Here is a 23,243-nt window from a genome sequence, read left to right as displayed (position 1 = left end):
TTTTAGACGGGGATCAAGAATAATAGCCACATATAACAAAATATTTAGTCTAGTCAAATCTCCAATACTTGTCAAATTTGACCCTCATGGTCAATGTCATCCCCCTCATTCTTAGATTGGAACCCCTACACATGTCATCTAATTCTTTTTTCACCCTACATATTTGTTGACAAAATTCATGGGATGTAGGGTGCAAAGAAGCAGATAAGTTCAACGTGATATCGTAAAAAAGCCTGAGAAAATCAACAAATGTAGCAACTACCTCCCAATTATCATCATTAGGCAATCATAAACTCACGTGTTCATCAAAGTATTTGACATATTGAATGTCTTCATCACCCAATAATTGAAAGGCTTTTTTATATTCTTGGGCCGCCTCTAACATCAAGAAGGTTGAGTTCCATTTCGTAGGAACATCAATATAAAGACCCTTCTTTGATGTTATGCCCACAGTCTTCGAAGCAATCTTGAATTTCTCCAATCTAGAAGGAGAAGACCTCACAAATTTCACAGTCAATCTAACTCGTGCAACCGAGTTATCAATATCTTTTAACTCCTTAGTCACAATTAGATTCAAGATATGTGTAGAACATCTAACATGCAAATAATCACCACCCAAGAATGTCTTATTTACCTCTCTAAGATAAGTCTTCAGATACCCCAAGGTGACATCATTAGACGAGGCATTGTCAACCGAAACTGTCCAAACCCGTATTAACCCCCACTCCTTTATTGAGACCTCTAAGGCCTTTCCAATCGTCTCATCCTTGTGATCATTCATTTGACAAAACTTAATAATATTTTTAAGAAGAATCCAATCAGAATCAATGAAATGAACAGTCAAAGACATATAATTATAATTTTGGATAAAAGTCCAAGTATCGATAGTGAGGCAAACTACCAAATCTATCAATTGGCCCTTCAAAACATCTTTATATTTCCAATACATCTTTTTAATATCCGTTGCCACAGTGTGGCGAGAAGGAAGCGTAAATCTAGGTTTCAATTCTTGGACAAATTCTTAGAACCCTCTCTCATCCACAAACTGAAAATGTAGCTCGTCTATAATAACCATACGAGCTAATTTCCTTTTACACTCATCAGTATTATACTTTGTAAACCCCTTCAATGTTGGACTCCCACTACTCCCATCCGCCATTTTTTTCAGTCCAATTTCTAGTCTTGATTGACTCTTCTCTAGTAAGGATCTTAATATTGGACTCTTCTTGCATTGTTCCACTAAATGGACCTTTAAAGGGGATGTACCATGTTTCCTATAGTGACATCCATAAATTTTCCAACAATGATTACATTTAGATTGGGGGTTATTGGGGTCACCATCCTTTAGTTTGGTAAAATGAGACCAAACTACGGAAACAGTTTTCTTGCTTTGTGTGGGCTTGGGGCGGGGCAATGTGTATTTCCACTCCCAGAGGTTGGAGTAGGGTTATGTTCTGGGGCAGGTGTACTGGTAGGGGGCCTAGGGGCAGGGGTACTGGTAGGGATATGAGAGCTATCAGTAAAATCCATTTCAGAAGACATTCTTGATTCCACAACACAATAAAAAATTATAAAATCAATCAACATACAATATAAGAAAATGTAACATGTATGAGAACAACTCAATTAGTTACATGTATAAAAAAATGGATGATGAGTAGTATTACTTTATTATTAAATAAATAATCTCACTTATCATCCATTCATCCTTACACACTAAACCTATTTTAACTTTTTTTTTTCATTTTTCTTATAACAAGTATGAGAACAACTCAATTAGTTTACATAACCTTAAATACTTTTTAATAGAACAAATGTAACATGCACTTAATCACATTATTATTTCCATTAACATTGAAAATACTTTTTAATGAAGTGCTACAATCATATTAGTTTATGGACCTTTAAATAGTAAAGTAATTATAAAAAAGTTGTAGGTGTATTATTATGTTTTTTCCAAATATTTCTAACCTGCTATTTATTATGAAAAAATAGATCGAACGAATATCTTTTATTATATACGCATGTTTGATAACATGCAGTATAGTAATTCATTAAAAAAAAAAAACTGCAACCTATTTAAAATGTTTGATAACAATAACATGCAAATATTGTACATCCTATTTAAAAATGAGATTTATTATTAAAAAATATTTTTTTTAATGTGAATTTGAAATTTATCTAATTCTTTTTTTTTAAAAAAAAATAGGGGTTTCAATTGGAAACCCCTAACTCAATTTAGGGTTTCAATTTAGGGGTTCAATCCGAAACCCTAAAATTTAGGGGTTTTAATTGAAACCCCTAACTTTCAACAATGGGTTTCGGAATTCGGAATTCGGATTATACAAAAAAAAAATAAAAACAAAAACAAACAAACACACGAATCAAACACATGCACAAATTTCTCCACAACACACAAATTCATAATTATTTCCATCCTCCATCTCCGATTCAATCCAACTTTCCTCCAATCTCCAATCCAAAACTAAAAAAAAAAAAAAAAAAAAATCTAGGGTTTCAGATTTCTTACCTTTGAATTTGAGTGGCGGCGAATTCGAAGTGAAAAATAACTTTAAGTTCGCATGAGTAAACGACAAATCGACAGTGGAGTGACTGGAAAGTGAAAATCTCGTACTTATGCAGCTACGCTGCTCGTGCAGTGCAATCGTGCGAGACGGAGAGAAAGAGAATAGTTCGAATGAGAGAGACTGAGAGAGCGCGAGAGACTTAGAGAGATCGAGAGAGGAGAGTGAGAGAGGAGAGTGAGAGAAGGGCTGAAGGAGAAAGATGCGGGAAGGGGGGGGGGAACCTTAACTAAAAGTGAAACGGCGCTGTTTCACTTTTAGTTTAGTCTTACATAAATCCTAAACATGAAACGGCACCGTTTCGTCCATGACAAAACAGCATCGTTTCACTTTATTTATGGGTTATATATATATATATAATTTTAATTATATATATATAAATAAATTAAGCAGGGGGGAAAAGTGGAGTGGGGCTTTGCCCCCTCCGTCCCCTGCCTTCGCAACTGTCCTGGGGTGCGAGCGGAGGCCCCCGCACCCTGCTTGTGCGTGTTGAAACCCCCCCCCCCTCCCAGGGCCCCGCTGCCCACCCCTAGCTACCGTTAGGCAATTTTTTTTTTGTTTTTTTTGCTTTTCTTACATGTATTTTTTAACACTTTTAAATATTTAAAAAAAAATAATCATAATATTATAAGAAAACACTTCTTTAATCATTAAGTAAAAAAAAAATCACAGCGGTAGAAATGAGCGATAAGAATAGCATTTTCCATTGGATTAAATATTGGTTACGTTTTAGTTTATGAGTAATTCTACGTACAGTCGCGGAATACATATATCGTGCAGTCATTTTGAAAAAGAGTAGAGTCTACTATTAAAAAATTAATTAATTTTCATGTGAATATTATATTTATTCATTTTTTTTTAAATGACTGCATGACGTTATACACTCACAACTACAAATATCATTTTTCTTAATTTATACATGCCAGCTTTTAGTATTTTCGTAGGTCAAAATTTTATAATTTATAGCGGATTGTTGAGCTATTGCAGCAGACATTCCAGTAATCAAAGGAGAGAAAGAAATACTGCAACCATTATTAAATTACCTTTCTGGGATGAATGACAATTCTATTCAACCAAAAGAGATTTCAGCAGCTTGCTTAGATGAATGACAATTCTTGCTCATACTGCAGTCATGTAGTTTTCATCCAGACTAGTGGAAGTCTTTTGAGGGACCGTGTGAGTAATGTCTTTGATCTTGTTTTCTACCTAACTCTTAAGGCCCAGTTTGGATAGAGTATCATTTTATTATTATAATTTTTTTAAATTTAAAATAGTAATAATATTAAAAAATAATATTTTATTTAAATTTCAAACTTTCATCTCATCTCAACTTACAATTAACTCTTAAGTCCTCGTTTATTTTTACAATTCTTCTCAACTTATCTTATTTCTTTTAATTATTATAATTTTTTTAAATTTTTACATAAAATAAAATAAAAATTTAACTTTTCTAAATTTTAAAATAAAAAATAGTATTAAAAAAATTTTCAAATAATATTTTATTTAATTTTTAATTTTAATCTTATCACATCTAATCTAATATTTGAAAACAAACCAGAGGTTAAGAAAAGTACTGATTACATGTGCATGGACTCATGTTTAATCTTTAACTTCCTCTAGTCAGTAACTTTTGTCTTTGTGAAGATAACTTGCATTTGTTGTTTTATGATGCGTCAGAAGAGATGGTTTTGGAAGCAAAAATTATATTCCAATTATGCCACCTCATCATTTTTTTAAAAATTTTTTTATTTAGATTTGAATTGTTAAAAAGCTCACATCAATAAATCTAAAAATACGTACGTAAAATTTTAAAGGTTTGAAATGCTTCATCTTCTTACCTTTAAAAGACGCACTTTGTCTTTTTTCTTTTGTCTAATTTATTTATGAAAAACGATTACCACAATTTTTACACATGAAATATTCAGCACTTAACGTTAAGTTGAGAAGACGCTATGACTTTTCTACAAAATGACACAGTTCACAGATGGATGGGCCCACGGCCCTACAGACCTTTTTTTACGCGTGACCATTAATTTCTGGTCAAAGTCATCCTTTGAAAGCGCACAACTTTCAAAGTCTTTTGTATCCGCAATGCTAGGGCCGCCCAACCTAGTGCATTTATTTATATTTTCATATTCTTTTAAATATTTTTTTAAGTTCTTTAATTATTAAAAAAATATAATTTTATTAAGAATCACTTCTTTAATCATTAAAAAAATAAAAAAACATTCAAATGGTAATTTTGAAAGGATAAGTATCAACTGCTTAAGATAAAATATAAATAAAAAGTAGAATTAGTTACATATGACATAAAGTTTTCGTGGTTTGACAATGTATCTACGTCTATGAAATTGTACGTGCAGCTAAGTTATCGTATGAATGTCATTCAACATCTCGTCGATGTCATTAATGTAACCATCATCACTAATATCATGATCATCTTTGTCCTTGCTTGCTAGAAATATTCCTCCCCATGAAATACCCAATCAATGTAGCTTGTGTCGTTCGACTTTGCTTATAGTTAGGAAGAAATTATTACATCTACGACATGAACATTTGATACTGTTCTTTCCAAGAGCATGAGCTTGAACCATTGTGAGAAATTGTAATCCTCTTCGCCATATTTCCTTGAACTAGACCTATCGATGATATGCATCCAACTTTTATCAATTTGAAAATAATTTAAGATCAGAAGTATGTTTATTATTATAGACATCCAACGAGACAAAATGTGATTAGAGTTAGTATACAAAAATATGTAACCGGAACATATGTTAATACTTTAACTAATTATCTTAAATTGAAGGTATAACATAACTCTCATTAAGTATCTCGAACGAGTGAATATGTCGTTATGAGAAATTTATACATTTGGGAGAATCAAGATTGATTTCTTTGAAAATGATATGTAGGCAAGACAGTAAGAATATATAATTGAAGGAAGGATAACAATGCGAGTCATGATGGTACTATATTATATGATCAATAAATTCTCTTCCATATGATCAATACTGTAATACTTTGGGTTTCAATTCATATTTATTATAGATATTATCTTGTCATCATTCATCTATACTATTTAATGTACATATAAAGTAAAAAGATAAAAAAAAGAAACAACCATAATAAATATCTTTCAATATCCAGTAACAAAATACTCAACATATAAATGATCTCATTTCATTTCATAATTATAATTTTATTAAATCTTCATGTAAAATATAATAAATAATTTAATTTTTATAAATACTAAACAAATAATACTATTAAAAAATAATATTATAATAATATTTTATTTAACTTTTAATTTTTATTTAAAATTATCTCATCTTTCTCTCACTACACAAACCCGTTAAAGTTAAGTTGAAGGCTCCAATACGCATGACTTTTCTACAAAATAACACAGATGGATGGGCCTAATGACTTTCTTTACGACTGAACATTAATTTCTGGTCAAAGTCTTCTTTTAAAAACGCGCAACTTTCAAAGTCTTTTGAAAAATTTTCTCTGGCCAAAGTAATTTGTACACATTATTTAATTTATATCTTCATAATTTACGATAATTTATATATATGATTTTTATAAAAGATTAATATTCTACTAAATTATCAGGTTATTATTATTTAATAAATTTAATATTTCTTTGCACTGAATAATTTATGCCGCCGCATCCAAGGGAGATGTATCACAAATGTAAATATTATGACAATCGTACATTCCAAAAATATAAAGATGGATTTAATTATCGACATTCATCTCATCAGAATGTCATTGAACAAATTTTCGGTGTGTTGAAGGGAAATTTCAAATTTTAATTTTAATAATTCCATACCTTTCAACTCGACAACGATATTTTGTTGTTGCATGTATACTGTACGAGACATAACTTCATCTGCATGATTACACCTGATGATTCACAATTAGAAGAGTATAGAGATCTTGATGATTATCCGATATTAATATCGATCACAGAATTAGTGGACAATCTCATGTTCCTGACATGTCGATTGCATCGGCACAAGAGATGGCCGCAACCAAAGCTACTATTACACTACCTATATGGGTGCATAGTACTGAGTAACAAGAAAACACCTAATTTTAAACATGGTGTAACAATGTTTTTGATCATGTCAGATTCCAATAATAGATCGTAAATTAGAGATACTTTATTTACATATATTGATGCTTAATTTAGAGATATTATTTTTTTATTGGAAATGCACCTACTGTTGCATCTTAATTAAATTTGAAGTACAACAATATCGAATATTGACTTTTTCGAATTTACTCGTACCAGTGCTCTTACTATTTACCATAAATTCAAATTAAAAACATTTGGGCACTAAAAATGTGGGAATGTAGTTTTTTTTTTTTGGCATCAAAAGATCTTGCGTCATGAAAGTTTTTATTTATAAATTTATTTTATTAATAATTATTTTATTTTGAATTTATAAATTTGGAGTAAGAAAAAATTTGCATACAACATGCATTGTGGGGATTGTTGTTTGATTTATGTTATTTATTAGGAAAAGATTTGATAAATTAATTATTCAATTATTATAACAACTTTCCAATCATTGATAGGTCTCGTATATTTTTTAACTTCTAATAAATATATTTAAACTTATCTTAACATCTAAACATATATAAATTTATCTTAGATAGTCTTTACAAAACTTACTTCACCATCTTAATTTATTGTTATTCATAAATAATTTAACTCAACTTAACTTAACTCCACTTAACTCAATATTTAAATGCAACTTATGTCAAATCAATCATATATTTCTGCCAATTATTTTTTTAATCATTCGAATAATTTTGATTTTTAACTAATGTTTTATCGTTCTTCATTTAATTTTACTTAAATAATCATTTGTTGCAGTCCTTCCAATTTCCAATTTCCCAACTCCTCAGTTAAATAAACAAATTAGTCAACATCAAGATTCTTTTAAAGAATTCGGGCCAATTTGTTATGGAATGCTAGACGGTGATGTAGTTTTCATCCAGACTAGTGGAAGTCTTTTGAGGGACCGTGTGAGTAACGTCTTTGATCTTGATTTCTAACTCTTAAGGCTCAGTTTGGATAGAAGATGTCATTTCATTATTATATATTTTTTAAAATTTTTATATAAAATATAATAAATAATTAAAATTTTCAAATAATAATAATAATAATATTAAAAAATAATATTCTAATAATATTTTATTCAACTTTTAAATTTTTATCTCAATTCATTTCATCTCAACTTAAACGTATAAATTTTCATAATTTCTCTCAACTCATCTAATCTCATTTCTTATGTTCTAATTGTGCCATCCCATCTAAAGGTGTTGAACCGGACCCATTTTTTCCGGATCCGGTCCGAAACCCAGAAATCCGGGTGCATCTGGGCGGTTATCCGCCCGGATTACACTCGGGCGGTTAAAAAATTCCGGATCCGGTTATGTGACCCGGTTATCCGTAACTGGATCCTTTAAAACGAAAAAAATCCACCCCTTTCTGTCTTCTTCAGTCGAAATTGTCTTCGACATCCTGGCTTTACTTTATCGAATCGTTAGGGTTTGCTTTCTCGTCTTCTCGAATTCGTCGTCTCTCTCAGTCTCGAATCCACCTTCTCTCTCGGTCTCTCGGTCTCGCTTTCTCGTCTTCTCCAATCCCTACTGGCCTTCTCTCTCAAGTCTTTCGACCTCACTGAAATACAGAAACAGAAACTTCGAAGTGCTTTGCGCATCTGGTTGAGACACGTGAAGGCTACCATCCATATTCTCTCTCTTTCTAAGCTCTTAAGGTATTTTTTTTTTTGCTCTGTAAGCTTATTTCGACACTTTATTAGTGGATTTTTTCCTTTATTCTGTTTTTCACATTTTAGTTTTAATTACTATTTTATGTAATACTTGATTTGTTTAGTTTATATTATTTTTTCTTTGCTCTGTTTTTCACATGAGATTTAGTTTTCTTGCCATTACAGTGGGTTTATGGCAGTATACCTTTTTGTTTGCTCTCATAGTTTTGGTTTGAAACCAGTATCGAATTTTTTTTAGTGTTTAGATGGGATAGCCTGATAATGATAAAAGAAAGATGTATCTGTAATGAAGATGAACTAAAACGGAGCAATAATCCAATAACACTAGTGTTGGTAAAGGCAAACTTAAGTGCAAAAATGAAAAATAAGTTTGGTTCCTGTAGCTTTTTCCAGTGAGCTTAAGTGAAAAAAAAAGTGTTTTTATAACTTTTTGAAAAAGTTAAGTAAAATGAGTTCTAACTATTACTGTTTGCCTGTCCAATTAATTCTAGATTAAGTAGATGAGGAAGATGATGAGTGTTCAAACCTTTTGATGACAATGATTATAGTCCTATGCTTTAATAATGAGGATGATTAGCTTTTAAAAAAAATTTATGAAGGACTATTATATACTTTAGGATTGCATTCTATATTGGCACAGAAGTCAATATCTACAATTTTTGTGCCTTTGTGGTCATTGCCTTATATTTTGTGAAGCATTGGAGATTTCTATAAAGTTCTTATCTAAAAAAAAGTGTATGTTTTGTAAAGCATTGGAGATTTCTAAAATAGGCCGAGTTTAAACTGTATAATCAGTCATTCACTTGATTTTCATGTTGCAAATACTCTTTAACTAATTGAGTTAGCTAAATATATTACTATCTTAACTTTTTATTGTATTTATTAATATATTTTGAAAAATCTCCTTGAAAAGGTTGGATGGTTTATAGCATGGCAGAGTGGTCTTGATGAAAATTTGACCCCATTTCTTTAATTAACACGACGTTTAGCTCCAAATTATTTTAATTCAAGTACCCTGCATATATCAAATTAGCTTATCAGACCCATGCATACAGTGTTTGATCCTGTTTTAGGTGACAATTACAAAATAAACAACTATATGCCTGCATGCATGGTCTTGACAAAAGTTCCTTTTTAATGTTCAAAGCTTTATTTTATTACATGATAGTCACGCTTCTCTTATTTATTGGTTTCTTCTTCATGTAGTCTCTCTGGTTGGATAATCTGCTCCTCCCGAAGTCCTGCAGAAACTCACATAATCAGTAGGTCAGATCAAAGAGCCCAAATGGATCTCAATGGTATAATACAATATATAAGTACACATTGACCCTTTATGAAAATTCAACTAGAAGTGACTCAAGACAATTGGTCTCAGCCTAGTCTTTTGTTTCAACTTTTTAATGCTCCATTCATCGTTTGAGACCTTGATATACAAGTGCTGTTGGAATGGTTGCTGTTGTAATGTACTCGTCAATTTTTTTTTTTTTAAATTCCTGTGGTTTCATTCCAAATTGCTATCAACATTGATGCCATATTCAAGATGTGAAGACTAATGCATTTTGATCTTTGTAAATTTATGTTTTAGTTTAATTAGTTGTGATCTATTATTATTTCTTTTGTTCTATGTAAATTTATGTTTTAGTTAATTAGTTGTGATGTATTATTATTTATTTTGTTTTTTGTAAATTTATGTTTTGCATTGTGATGTAACAACCATATTATTTATTTTGCATTTTTAATTATTTTGTTTGTTAATTGATTTTTTTTTTATAAAAATCTTTTAAAAAGTGTTTAAATTATTTTTTTAAAACATTTTGGGCAATTTAAGCATATCAGAATTTTTTTTAAAAAAACTAGTGTTATACAAACATTTTTTTTTAAATTTTAAAGTATTTAAAAAAATAAAATAAAATAAAATAAAAACAGGATTTATCCGGTTATAACCCGAATTAAATCCGGTTATCCGCCTGGATTAAATCCGGATTAATCTGGGCAGATAACCGCCCGGATTTTAGTATCCGGATCCGGATTAAGATTCTTTTCAAGAATTCGGGCCAATTTGATCTTGAATGCTACACAGTGTAGTTTTCATCCAAACTAGTGGAAGTCTTTTGAGGGACTAACGTCTTTGATCTTGATCTCTACCGAACTCTTAGGATTAGTTTGAATTTAGAGATGAAATGAGATGATTTTAGATAAAAAATGAGAATTAAAAAAAATATTATTAAAATATTATTTTTTAATATTATTATTATTTAAAAATTTTAAAAATAAAATTATTTATTATATTTTATTTAAAAATTTAAAATAATTATAATAATTAAAAGAAAAGAGATAAAATATTTTCTGAATACAAAAAAAAAAACCTTAATTAAAAAGAAAAGTACCAATTACAGGTGCATGGACTCATGTTACTTTTTTTTTTTTTTTTTTTAAAAGAAGTAACTTTTATCTTTGTTAAGAGAAGTTGCATTTGTTGTTTTATGATGTGTCAGAAAAGATGGTTTTCGAAGCAAAAACTATGTTCCGATTGTGCCACCTCATCCATCCTTTTTAGAATAATGGGCTGGCTTCGCTGAGTTCTAGTACGTGTATTTTTATATATATTTTTTAGTTATGTTATATCATTTTTTTAATAATTTTAAATATTTTAGAAAAATATAAAAATTAATAATATTATTAAAAAATATTTTCTTAATTACGAAATAAAATAAATAATTATAAAAAAATATTAGTCTTTCTGTTGAAATTTTTTGTTTATTATTTTATTTTATGATTAAGAAAATATTTTTTTAATAATTTTTTTTACTTTATGATTACGAAGTATTTTTTTAATGTTCTAAATTGATTTTATTTTTTTTTAAATATTTAAAAAAGTTAAAAAACTTATATAATAATTAACTTAAAAAAATAAAAAAAACACATGCTAGAGCGGAGCTCCAAATAGTGACTCTAACATTGTCATTCTTTTTATTAAATTATGGTAAATTAGAATTATTACAAAGGTTCACATCAATAAATCTAAAAATACGTACGTATAATTTTAAAAGTTTGAAACCCTTCATCTTCTTATAACATCTATAACACTTTGTCTTTTTTTTTTTTTAATTTAATTTAATTTAAGTTATTTATTTATTTTGTCTAATTTATTTATGAAAAACGAATACCACAGTTTTTTTTCTTAAAATTGAAGTGCTCCAACTCAGACGCATGACTTTTCTACAAAATAACACAGATGGATGGGCCAAATGGACCTTCTTTACGCATGACCATTAATTTCTGGTCAAAGTCTTTTTTAAAGAAACAATTTACACAAACTCTTATTATTTAAAGTCATTTGCACAACTTTTGAAAACGCTTGACTTTCAAAATCCTTTGCCCAAGGTTTTGAATATCGTGCTGGGTACGGCAATTTACCGTGTTGCATGGTGAAATAAATGTTTCGCATCTGGTTAAATATAGATCATTTTGATGCATTTCGGTCAATACAGACCATTTTTTTACAGTACGGGCTAAAATTTTGTATTTTCAATATATTTTTATAATTTTCATTCTAATTTTTATATTTAAAAGTTATTTTCTTAATTTTCTTTAATCTTTTTTTCTCAAAGACTAAAAATCAAATCCCTACTTCTATTTTCTTATTGAATATCAATGATTATTATTTTTAATTGTAGGATCGAAAAATTAGAAATATTATTGAGTTTTAAAAATATGTGTTTTAATTTTTAAAAACTTGCATTAATGTTATTTTGAAATAAAATTTGTACATATATAAATAATTTTTCTATATATAAACTATATCAAAACGGTATCCAAAACAGTACCAATATCGTAATATTTCATTTTCGTACTTTAACTGAAACGATCGTCGAAATGGTATTCAAAATTTTGCTTTTGTATCCTTAATGCGAGGAGCCGCCCAACCCTAATGCATTTGTTTCTATTTTCAGATTCTCTTAAATATTTTTTAACATCTTTAATTGTTAAAGAAAAAAAACATAATTTTATTAATAGTCTATTTTTTAATCATTAAGAAAAAAATTAAAAAATATTCCACAAATAATTTTGAAAGGACAAGTATCATTTTCTTAAATATAAAATATATATAAAAAGTAGAATTAGTCACATATAATACGAAGTTTTGGTGGTTTGACAATATATCTATATCTGCGAAACTACAGAAGATTTTCTTTAGATTTAATAAAGATAGAACCAAAGTCCACACAAAAAAGCCTCCTTTTGCAGTACTTTTCAACCCCAAATTAGAACCACAATTTTAAACCTTAAAATACCGAAGATTTAACGCATAATAAATCAAAGCTTTATGTTAAAACATAAATATTTTGAGGGGAAATAGGTAAATGATCCTCAAATTATCACACTGTTTATAATTATCCTCTTATACAAACAAGTTTGAAAATCATCTCCAACGATAATAAATAAATAAATAAATAAAACCACTTCAATGTACCCCTTTTTTATTCAGTTCAAATTACTACAAATAATTTTCAACAAGCCGATACATATGGCCATATTAAATTATAGACAAGCACAAGCTTTCGTTTGTATCTTGGACATAATTATCTATCCAATGAACCCCTTTTTCGAATAAAATAAAATACAAAACCAAGTACGTTCAGGAGAGTGAGTATTTTTTTATTTTTATTTTTATCTTTGTTGGATAATATTGGGTAGTTTCAAATTTCGTGGTTTGTTTGTAATTTTCAAAAGTTGGATTTTTTTTAGGACAAGTAACATTCATATTAATAAAAAGAGAATAGTCTACAATGTTTTTGATGGGCTATTATAATACAAACTGGGAGGATTTTTACCATTATGAAAATATAGTAAGCATGGATAGATAGAAATGAGGGGTATGCTTTCATAAATATTATTGGAGGCTGCCCATTGCGTAATGGTATGCGTATCAATTTTCTTCTCAATGTATTTTTCTTATATTCCAGCTTTCTAAGGATTGCAATAAATTTCTGATATCTCTGGCTATTGGTTCAATAGACCAATCTGGATTTTTTTCTGGATCCTCAACTTCTTGTATTACCAGTAGTGAATCTCCTGTGATTGTGAGTTTTTTAATATGATGCTCTATTGCCTCCATGATTCCTATGAGCATAGCTGTAGCTTCTCCTTGATTGAAATTTTGGCTATGGATAAACTTGGTTTTGACAAATATTGGAGAACTTGTTTTTGCTATGCTGCCTGTTCTTCTAACAGCCACATTAAAAGTTAGAATGAAATGGTTTATTGCAGTTACTCTCCCATTGTGAGGCTCAATCAAATGTTTATTACCCCAACACTACAAGAAATCTGGCATTTTCCAGCGACAGACTAAAATCGCCGGAAATAGTAGTTTTTTCTGACGATTTTTAAAAATCACCAAAATTGATCAAAAATGTTTGTAGGGCTTCGGCGAACCTGCGGCGATTTTAAAATCGCCGAAAAGGATCAAATGCAGCGATTATTATATGTATTTGCGACGATTTTGAGCACTAGAAAAGGCTTAATTTCTTGTAGTGCAAGCATAATAATGTTCTCTATATATCTTTAGGGTCACAGACACAAAATTATCAATGTTAGGGCTAAAGGATTCATGGACAATTTTATTTCTCAAAAACCATATGCTATCCATTGCAAGGATGGCAAATAGTTGAAAATGATCCTCTTCATTGATAGGTATACTAAGACTTTTAGAATGAGATAAAATGCATTCCAGCCAGTTGCTAGTGTCAGAATCAACAAAACAACATATATTTAGTGGCCAAGGGGAGTGTCTCCACAAAATCCTTGTGAATGAACATTTAAGAAACAAATGTTTTTGAGACTCTTCCTCCATGTTGTAGATAGGACAGTACGATTGATCATCACTAAGAGGAAGAAAATTCTTCAGCACAAATTTAGTAGGAATGATTTTGTTTAAAATTTTCCAACAAAAGAGCTTTTAATCTATCCTAGATCTTAAATTTCCAAAGTTTTTTTTTTTTTTTTTTTTCAAAGGTTAGATTGAATAGAAGATGATTGATTATTAGGGCTCATGGTAATTGCTGTATAGGTGGATTTAACTGAAAATTTCCCTAAAGAGTATGAACCCAGAAGAGTTTGTCTTCCTTACTGTAAAAATTCTTTTGAGCAAGTGGGATTTTTTTAATCTCTTTAACAGAGTCTCGATGAAAGATAGCATCTAAAAGGAGGGTATTCTATCTTCTGGGTTCTCCCATGGATAATTCAGAGATGATTAAGGACAGACTCTTTTGAATGGTGGTAGACTTGGGTATGGGTTGGAATGAGAATTGAGTAGGGATCCAGGGGTCTAGCCATACTCTAGTGTTTATGCCATTATTAATTTGAAAAAAAACACGGTTCATGAGGAAATCTCTTTAAAAATTCCTTTCCAAAGCCATGAGTCAACAGACTTTGGAGATGTATTAACGAAGAAAGATTTTCTCAATTATTTATCCACGAGAACATGTTTCTAGCTAGCCCGAATATTGTTGATCAATTGCCAACCTAACTTGCAAAGAAGGGCTTTATTAAAATGAGAGGTTAATTTAAGGCCAAGACCACCTGCTGAGTTAGGTTGATAGATAGACTTCCATGATTGAGGAGTAAAGTTGTGAGATTTTTCTAGAGGCAATCCCCACCAGAATTTCATGAATGCTTTATCAAAACTTTTGGAAACAACTTTTGGAACCCAGAGGGTGGACATTAAATAAGAAGGTATGTAGTAGGCTACTAATCTTATGAGAGTGGTTCTACCTACCTGAGAGAGAAGCTTAGCCTTCCACCCTATAAGCTTCTGAAATTTTTTTTCCTGGACTAACTCAAAATGAGCCTTTCTTGAAGCTTTGAAGAAAGAGGGAGTCTAAGATATTTGTTTCTTGAGGAGGCAGTTTTAAAATCGAAAAATTCTTTAACATCTCTTCTTGTTTGAGGTATAATGTTACCACTGAATTGGATGGAGGATATACCCTTCTAAAGTTTTTGACCAGACCAAGAAGAATATTTTTCTAAGTAGTTAAGAAAACCTCTAGGCATTTTGATTGGAAGCTTTTCCAAAAAGGATGAGATTATCTGCAAAAATAAGGTGGGTAAGGGTTGGACTAGTCCTGCTAATGTTAATCCCCTTAAGAAGGCCTTGATTTTCCTCTTTAATAATAAGTCTAGATACAACTTTTGTGCTGGTGATGAAGAGAAAGGGGGATAGTAGATTTCCTTGCCTTAAACCTCTAGAGGAGTGAAAAAAACATGGGGGATCCCATTGATAACCACTGAATAAGATACTGTAGAAATGCATTCCTTAATCCACATGATCCATTTACTATGAAAGCCATGACTATCCAAAATTTTAATGATGAAACTCCACTCCATAAAATTAAAAGCTTTTTTCATATCTATTTTGATAGCCATCAATGGCAATTTACCTTTTTTTTTTTCTTTAAAAGGTGAAAGACTTCTTGGGCAAGGATAGTATTTTCATGAATTGTTCTGCCAGATACAAAATTTATTTGATGGGGGAGAGATTATATTAGGAAGAATAAATTTGAGTCTGTTTTCTAGAATTTTGGCAATGATTTTATAGCAAACGTTTGAGAGACTTATCGGCCTGAATTGATGAATAGTATTGAGATTTTATTCTTGGGAATTAAATAAATGTGAGTGTGATTCAATTCCTTTAGAAGTTTCCCACGAATAAAGTAGTTCTTAATCGCTGCATAAAAGTCATCCTTAACAATGTCCCAATAATGCCTATAAAAAAGATATGTGAAACTATTAGGACTAAGAACTTTTGTGGAAGGAGTTTGTCTTAAAGTGGATAGAATCTCCTCCTCAGTAGGAATCTCACAAAAAAGGTTGTTCTCTAGGTTTGATAACTTGATAGGAAACAAATCATCCAATTCAGAGGACAATATGGTCTAGAAAGTTATTTTGAATAACAATAAGATTAGCAATCCATTGATTGAAAGTAATTTCTAGACTCTCTATAGAGTTAATACGTCTTTTCATAGTGGTTGACATATGAAAGAATTTGGTATTAAGATCAGTAGTTGTCAACCACTGTAATTTGGACTTTTGTCTCCAAAGAATTTCTTCTATTTTGAGTTTCTCTTTTAAGTCAGCTTCCGGGATCATGGATTGAGTGGTGGGATCCTTAGACTGAATATGAGATAATGTTTGGGTTAGATTCTTTATTAAGGATTAGATGTGACCCAAGCAAGTCTTGTTCCACAATTTTACAATTTTTAACTCTTTTAACTTTTGTGTGAAAATGAATTCAAGAGTTTCTAAAAAGGAGGTATTCCAAGCTTTTTGTATGATCATTTGGTTAGTTGGATCCTTGATCCAAAACTCGTTAAATTTAAAGGATTTTGAATGATTTTGCCTCCCCATAGTGTCCAGGAAAATAGGGAAATGAACAGATGAGCCTATAGGGAGGTGTTGTAGAGTAGCATTTGGGAATAAAATAGTCTATAAATGGTTAGCCACTCCTCTGTCTAATCTTTCTCTTATGTTTCCTAGACCTTGTCTATTATTATTAGACCAAGTAAGCTTTGGACCATGGAAACCAACATCAATCAGACCATTCTCATCCATATAGGATTTAAAACCACTATGATGTGAAGAGAAAGCAAAAGGCTTCCCACAAAAATTTTTGGATTGACTTAAAATGGAATTGAAATCACCAATACCTAAAATGGGACCATTGTAACTTTTTACCAGGTTTTTCAATCTATTCCAAAATTGCCATTTTTTACTGTTTTGAGCAAGGCAACAAACAAGTTGATTAACCTGAGGTTATCCAAGGGATACGAGTACACTAATAGAGCTATCACATTACCATCCTTAAACACAGGTTCAACATTCAGTCCCTATCTCCACATAAACAAAAGACCTCCCCATTTTCCAGCTGAGGGGTATTTTCACACAAAGAAAAGCCTAATATATTAACAACACATAACGTATTTACATCCAACAAAAGCGTCTTTGAAAGGAAGACAATATCAAACTTGAGTGCTGATGTTGGCCCTTAGGCTTTTAATTGCATGGGGACGAGAAAGACCCACACAATTCCATGATAGAAACCTCATTCTTTCCTTGGTGGCAGTTTTGGCCTTGGCCCGTCAGCCTCAGCATCATAACAGAAAATTTTTAGATTAGGAGTCTTAGACAGATTACTCGAATAATGATCATTCTCCCTCTGGTATGGAGAGAATTGAGGCTTCTTTATGAGTGATTGCCTCATTCCTTTTGTTCTTTGCTATTTGTAGGTATTTTACTATCGATAATTCCTCTTCTTCTGACTGCTCCTTGCTTTCCCTTTTTCTTGTATTCCATTTTGCTAGGGTTTTTGTGAGCTCTTTTCCAGGATAGTTGGACTCTCATTATCCCTCTTGAGAAAATCTCTTATTGTTCTCAAGATCGGATTGTGTTTCTATGGATGAGGTTGGAGAACTTTTTTTGTGGATTGATCTTAGTTGTGTTGCAGAGGGTGTTGACTTGGTTTTCAAAGGCTAGGCTATTCTTTTCTGAAAAGATGTTTTTGTTTGGGTTGGGCCTAATTGCAAGACAAATCTTTCTTGATGGACTGTCTAGGAGTGAGATTGAGTGATTTTTTGGTGCATTTTCAGTTGGGCTTGCAATGTGGTCGATATGGGCTATAATTTGCTTGTACAGGTTGGTCTCAGATGTGGGGTTCTATTCATGAAAAGGCCTATTTTCGGCCAAGGTAGATGACAAATGGATGGGCATTAATTGATGCAGGCTGAAGTTACTTTCTTGCAGAATGGGTTTAAGGGCTAGGGATCAATTTCCCACCATTGGATCAACAAAGTTTGTTTGGATGGACTGGATGTTCTTGGCTGGAGGTATGGGAGACAAATTTGTACGAATTGAATCTGAGAAGGTTTCCTCCAAGGTGATGTGAAGAAGTCATTGGCGCTGCCTTCTTTTAATAATTCTCACTCCATTGTCTGCTAATTCGAGAGACTTCAACATATACCTGAGAGTTTCCCAGTGATTCTCATGTTCATGCCACCTTGATGATCTTTAAGGATTTGCACCTGTGAGTTGAAATGTGAACAGTTATCTTCTATGTGATTCCCAAAGTTGGAATTTTATGATTGGTGTTGGAGGATTGGACAAACTTGTTGAATGTGACCTAAACAACCACAACAATAACAAAAATCTGATAATCTTTCATATTTAAAACTTATCCATGTGGCCGGTCTCATTGGTCGTGTAAGAGGAAAACCATCTGGTAATGGATTTTCAACGTTAATTTTAACTTGGATTCTCATATATCTTCTAAAAGCTATTCCCAGACTTGATACTTGCTCTACTTGAATGAGGTTTTCTTGCTTTTTCTGCAATTTGTTCAGCATTTGGGATAGTCATCAGTTCCAAAGGAAGACCTTGAATTCCCACCTAGAAGATTGACATTTTCATATCAATTTCTTGTTAACTAAAACCTGGAGGCCATTCATGTACAAGAGTATGAAACCCCTTAATATTCCATGGATGTTATGCCATAACTCTATGTTTTTCCTGCCAAGTCGGGAAAGTGAAGAGAGAGAGAGAGAGAGTTGGTTTTTGTTTTTTTTCAAGAGTTGGATTTATAATAAAAAATTTAATATCCAAAGGAAACAAATGCGATTATTGAACTTTTCTTTTTGGGATTTTTTTTTAATTTTTAATTAATTAAGGTTGTCAACTTGTAATTAGATGAAGGTTTATAAGGGTGAAAACAAAACCGGTGAACCGGATCAAACCAATGAGTTGAGTTCGGTTCTAAATCGGTTTGGTTCGGTACTGGTTCTATTTTTTTCAAAACCGGTCGAAATCAATCCAGTTCTGGTTTTCATTTTTTTAATACCAGACCGATCTGCACCGGGTCGATTCATATAAATATATATTTTAATTTTTTATATTATATAAAATATTTTTTATATGATTTATATTATATATATTTTTTATATCTAATATATATAATTATATATAAAATAATTATGTATTATATGCTAAATTACTAATTAAAATAACATTAAATTTTAAAATCCTATATAAATAACTATATATTATCACTATAGTCTATAATATTAGTAGTTATACTAATATCACTATATATTATAATATACTATAATACTATATTATATATTATAATTCTTATAAAAAAAATTATATATTATAATATGTCCCTATAGTCTATAATACAATTATATTATATATTATAATGTACTACAATATATCATCAATATATTATTATATACTATAATATATAGTATATTATAAATACTATATATATAATACATCGGACTGAAACCGGTAAAATCGGAAGTACCGGTTTAGGGGTGTAACCGGTGCGGTATTAGTTCTTTAAATTCTCAAAATCGGTATATACCAGTTCAGTTATAAAATATGCCCAAAATCGAACCGAACCGGACCAGTTACACCCTAGAGGTGTGTTGAAATATGTTGATAATTTAGGAGATAATTGTCGAATTTGATAGTTTGTGGGGATGAGGAAAGAAAAATTAGGCAATAATTTGAAGGGTTTATAGGTATTTGTTTTTCATATTTTTAATATATTTTTTAAATACGTATATAGTCATAAGATATATATGGAACGAAGTTATAAAGAAAAATATTAGAATTTAGAAGTGATGCTTAACTGAATATTAAAGAGCGACAATATAAAGCATAATGGATGTAAATGGAAGAAGGCATTGGAACGACGGTAGAAGTTACTTGAGCTTTCTGTTACTTATAAGTCGATGTGTGACACAATTGTTATGGAATCCATTACAGTTATAAAAAAACTTAAAACACATTAATATTTTTTGTGCTAGATGATGTAGAAGGCTTTGATATCACTGGTGGATGTGCTGGGCAGCCAAGAAGCGGTATTGCAAATAAATTTTTCTAGCTACTTTAAACCCAATCACAAATCCAATAAGAAAAACAAATCACTATTTAGTAATAGCTAATTGCTAGCTCTATGGCACAGGACATACGAACAGCTTGCATCGACATGGTGTTGCTTTGAGAACTAATGCTGAAATGAAGATCAAGCGCATGGAGGAATTGGTATCTCTACAGTACCTTCCAACATTTGAACCACCTTCTTCATTGAAGGACGGACTGCTGGGTCCTCTTCAATACACCAGAGCCCGATTCTTACCATTCTCTCCAAGTTTTGCTGATCAAGTACTACTTCAGGCACTAGCTTCTGCATTTCATTAGCCTTGAAACAGTTGTATACCCAGTCCACAAGAACTGCCTCATCTTCAGGAACATTGATATCAATGCTCCTACGACAACATATAATGACCAAAAATACAATACCAAAACTATACACATCTACTTTTACTGTGATGGGCAAGTTCTTGTGCCACTCAGGGGCAACATACCCTCTTGTTCCTCTTATCCCAGTGAGAGTCCTAGAATGGTCTGGCATCAATAGCTTTGCGAGTCCAAAATCTGCAATCTTGGCACACCCAAACTCGTCCATTAGAATGTTGTTAGGATTTATGTCACAATGGATAATTTGAGTCTCACATTCTTCGTGTAAATATAAGATGCCTCTAGCAACATTTAAAGAGATTTTAATTCTTTCGTCCCAATTTGGCTTTATTTCTAATTTGAAGAGGTAGTCAGAGAGTGTTCCATTGCTCATGTACTCGTACACTAAAAGTCTATTGGAACCTTCATGGCAGTAACCTAGTAGCTGGACTAGGTTTCTATGGTGGGTTCTTCCAATAGACCTCATCTCATTCCGGAATTCCACTTCTCCTTCAGCCACAATTTTTTCCAATCTTTTGACTGCAATTTTCCTCTGCCCGCTCGATAAGGTTCCCTTGAAAACTGTACCAAAAGAGCCCTTACCTAATTTTTCGAGGAAGCCATTCGTTGCAACTTCAAGTTCAATATAAGTAAATGCTCTCAGAGAGACATCGTCTATTAATCCTTCGCTAACTTCATAAGGAACCTTTTTGTATGCCCAAAGACGATATCTTAAGATAAGGAAAGCGACAAGGGCTAGTATACTTAACGCGAAAGCGACACATGCAACACTAATGACCAAGAGATCCATTTGCAAACCTTTACTGCTGCTTTCGTTGGGAGCCGGAGTTCCGTTCTGGCCTGAGCCCATTCCTATTTTAAGAAATACTGTAGTGATTTGTTTGCCATCCTCTTGTTGTCTTTTCCCGAGTGTCAATGGAAGCCTTTGTTTCTTGCATTCTTGGATTTCGAGCAAAGCAGCTTCACAGCTACAATCCTTTAAACAGGCTTGATTGCATTCTTCTCTCGTCAAAGGGGACAAAATGGCATATGTGCTTTCTGCCCATGTGGTATTTTGCAATTCCTGAATAGTGTACTCTATATGTTCATCTTCAAAAGAACAACTTTGTGGAACAAAGTTTCTGTCACATCCCAACGTGGTTTGTTTCTGGTTGATGGAAACAAAACCAGGAGGACAAAAGCAAAGGGGTTGTTGATTGACGAGATCGCAATACGCATTAATGCCACAGAGGCCTATAGGAGAGCATTTATCTTTTGGCTCAGACCACTCGATTGACCAATTACTATTCCCAGCCAATTGAAGAGAGTACAACCGAAATATCCCGTCTGCATCAATTGCAGCACGATAAATTCTCCCATCAGAGGGAACACCACTATTAGTGAGGTTCGTGAACAAGACACCAGTTTTATTGAGCATGTATAGGCGGCCACTTCCATCTAGCATCAGTTTTGCATTATCTCCAGCGAAGCCGAAATTTCTATGCGTTGTCCAATAAGAATAGTCTCCATTTTGTGGAGAATCTACTGGATACATCACAAGGTTCCCATCATTCTGCATCAAGATCCGGAAGCTTCCCTTCGAGTGATTGGTTTCAGAGATGCTAGAAACAAGCTGCCTGTCAGCTCGTAAGGCCTGGCCAGGCAGAAGACTGTCTGTTGGGTAATCAAAACTTTGCCATATAATTCTTGAATTCAAGTTGTAGAGAAGAAGGTTGCCAGAATCGAGAATGGAGGCAATAAAAGCAGGATCTGCAGCGCCGGTAATGGATTTTTCTTGGCCTCCCAACTCTTGCAAGATGAGCATACCGTCGTTTGTAAATACAATGGTGGCATTGCGGGAGACCGGAGGATCATTCCGGTTCGCTGTCCAAACGACAGTTTTTTGTGGGATTCCCTCGTACCATATGCATACTGCAAAACCGTTGCCAAAAGGAAGGAATCCAAAGGCGAAAAGGCCGGATTGTGAGAGCAAGGACGAGTTTCCAGCGGGAGAGAGAGAAGACTACCCTTGGCTCAAGTTGAAGTTTCTTTGTTGAGCAGTTGCCATTGAAATCGCAGAAAGAAAAAGAAACACAATGGCTGTAGAAGCCATGATCGATGGGAAGGCGTAAACACAAACCTACAAGTATTATTCAGTTGAAATGAATTTAACTTTCATGGAGTGGATGAATGCTAAGACGAAAAAATTACGCATATATACCTTTTGACGTCGAGGAGCCGATAATTGAAGATATATTAATATACATGGTGCTCCCTCAATGAACAAAAAGCATTCCCGGTAATTTTTGTTGCAATTTGTGCTCAATTAAACTTGCACCTGCAGATTATACGTACGGATAATAATATATACATGATAAAAACTAGATCAAAAGAGGGGGGGGGGGGGGGGGGGGGGAATGATACCAATCATGATCAGCATCTTATGAATTATATTCGGAAAACATGAGGGTTTTTTCATTACCTGATACAGATACTTCTTGGGGGTTGAGGTGATAGTACTTCAACTTCGTCCGAGTATTTTGCGCGGGTGCATTTA

The 23,243-nt window shown here is 32.1% G+C and overlaps 1 protein-coding gene across 1 annotated transcript; it reads right to left on the bottom strand.

Annotated features, from left to right (window-relative positions):
- Positions 1-20,471: 20,471 nt before the first annotated feature.
- Positions 20,472-22,511, bottom strand: LOC109011441 (G-type lectin S-receptor-like serine/threonine-protein kinase LECRK3). The gene has a single exon (XM_035686924.1). The coding sequence runs from the start codon at positions 22,509-22,511 to the stop codon at positions 20,472-20,474; it is 2,040 nt and encodes a 679-aa protein (XP_035542817.1).
- Positions 22,512-23,243: the final 732 nt, after the last annotated feature.

The sequence above is a fragment of the Juglans regia genome, unplaced genomic scaffold (assembly GCF_001411555.2).
Source record: "Juglans regia cultivar Chandler unplaced genomic scaffold, Walnut 2.0 Scaffold_157, whole genome shotgun sequence".
NCBI classification, from domain to species: domain Eukaryota; kingdom Viridiplantae; phylum Streptophyta; class Magnoliopsida; order Fagales; family Juglandaceae; genus Juglans; species Juglans regia.
Note: the sequence above shows the minus strand (reverse complement) of the source record. Positions and strands in the feature narration are given on the sequence as shown.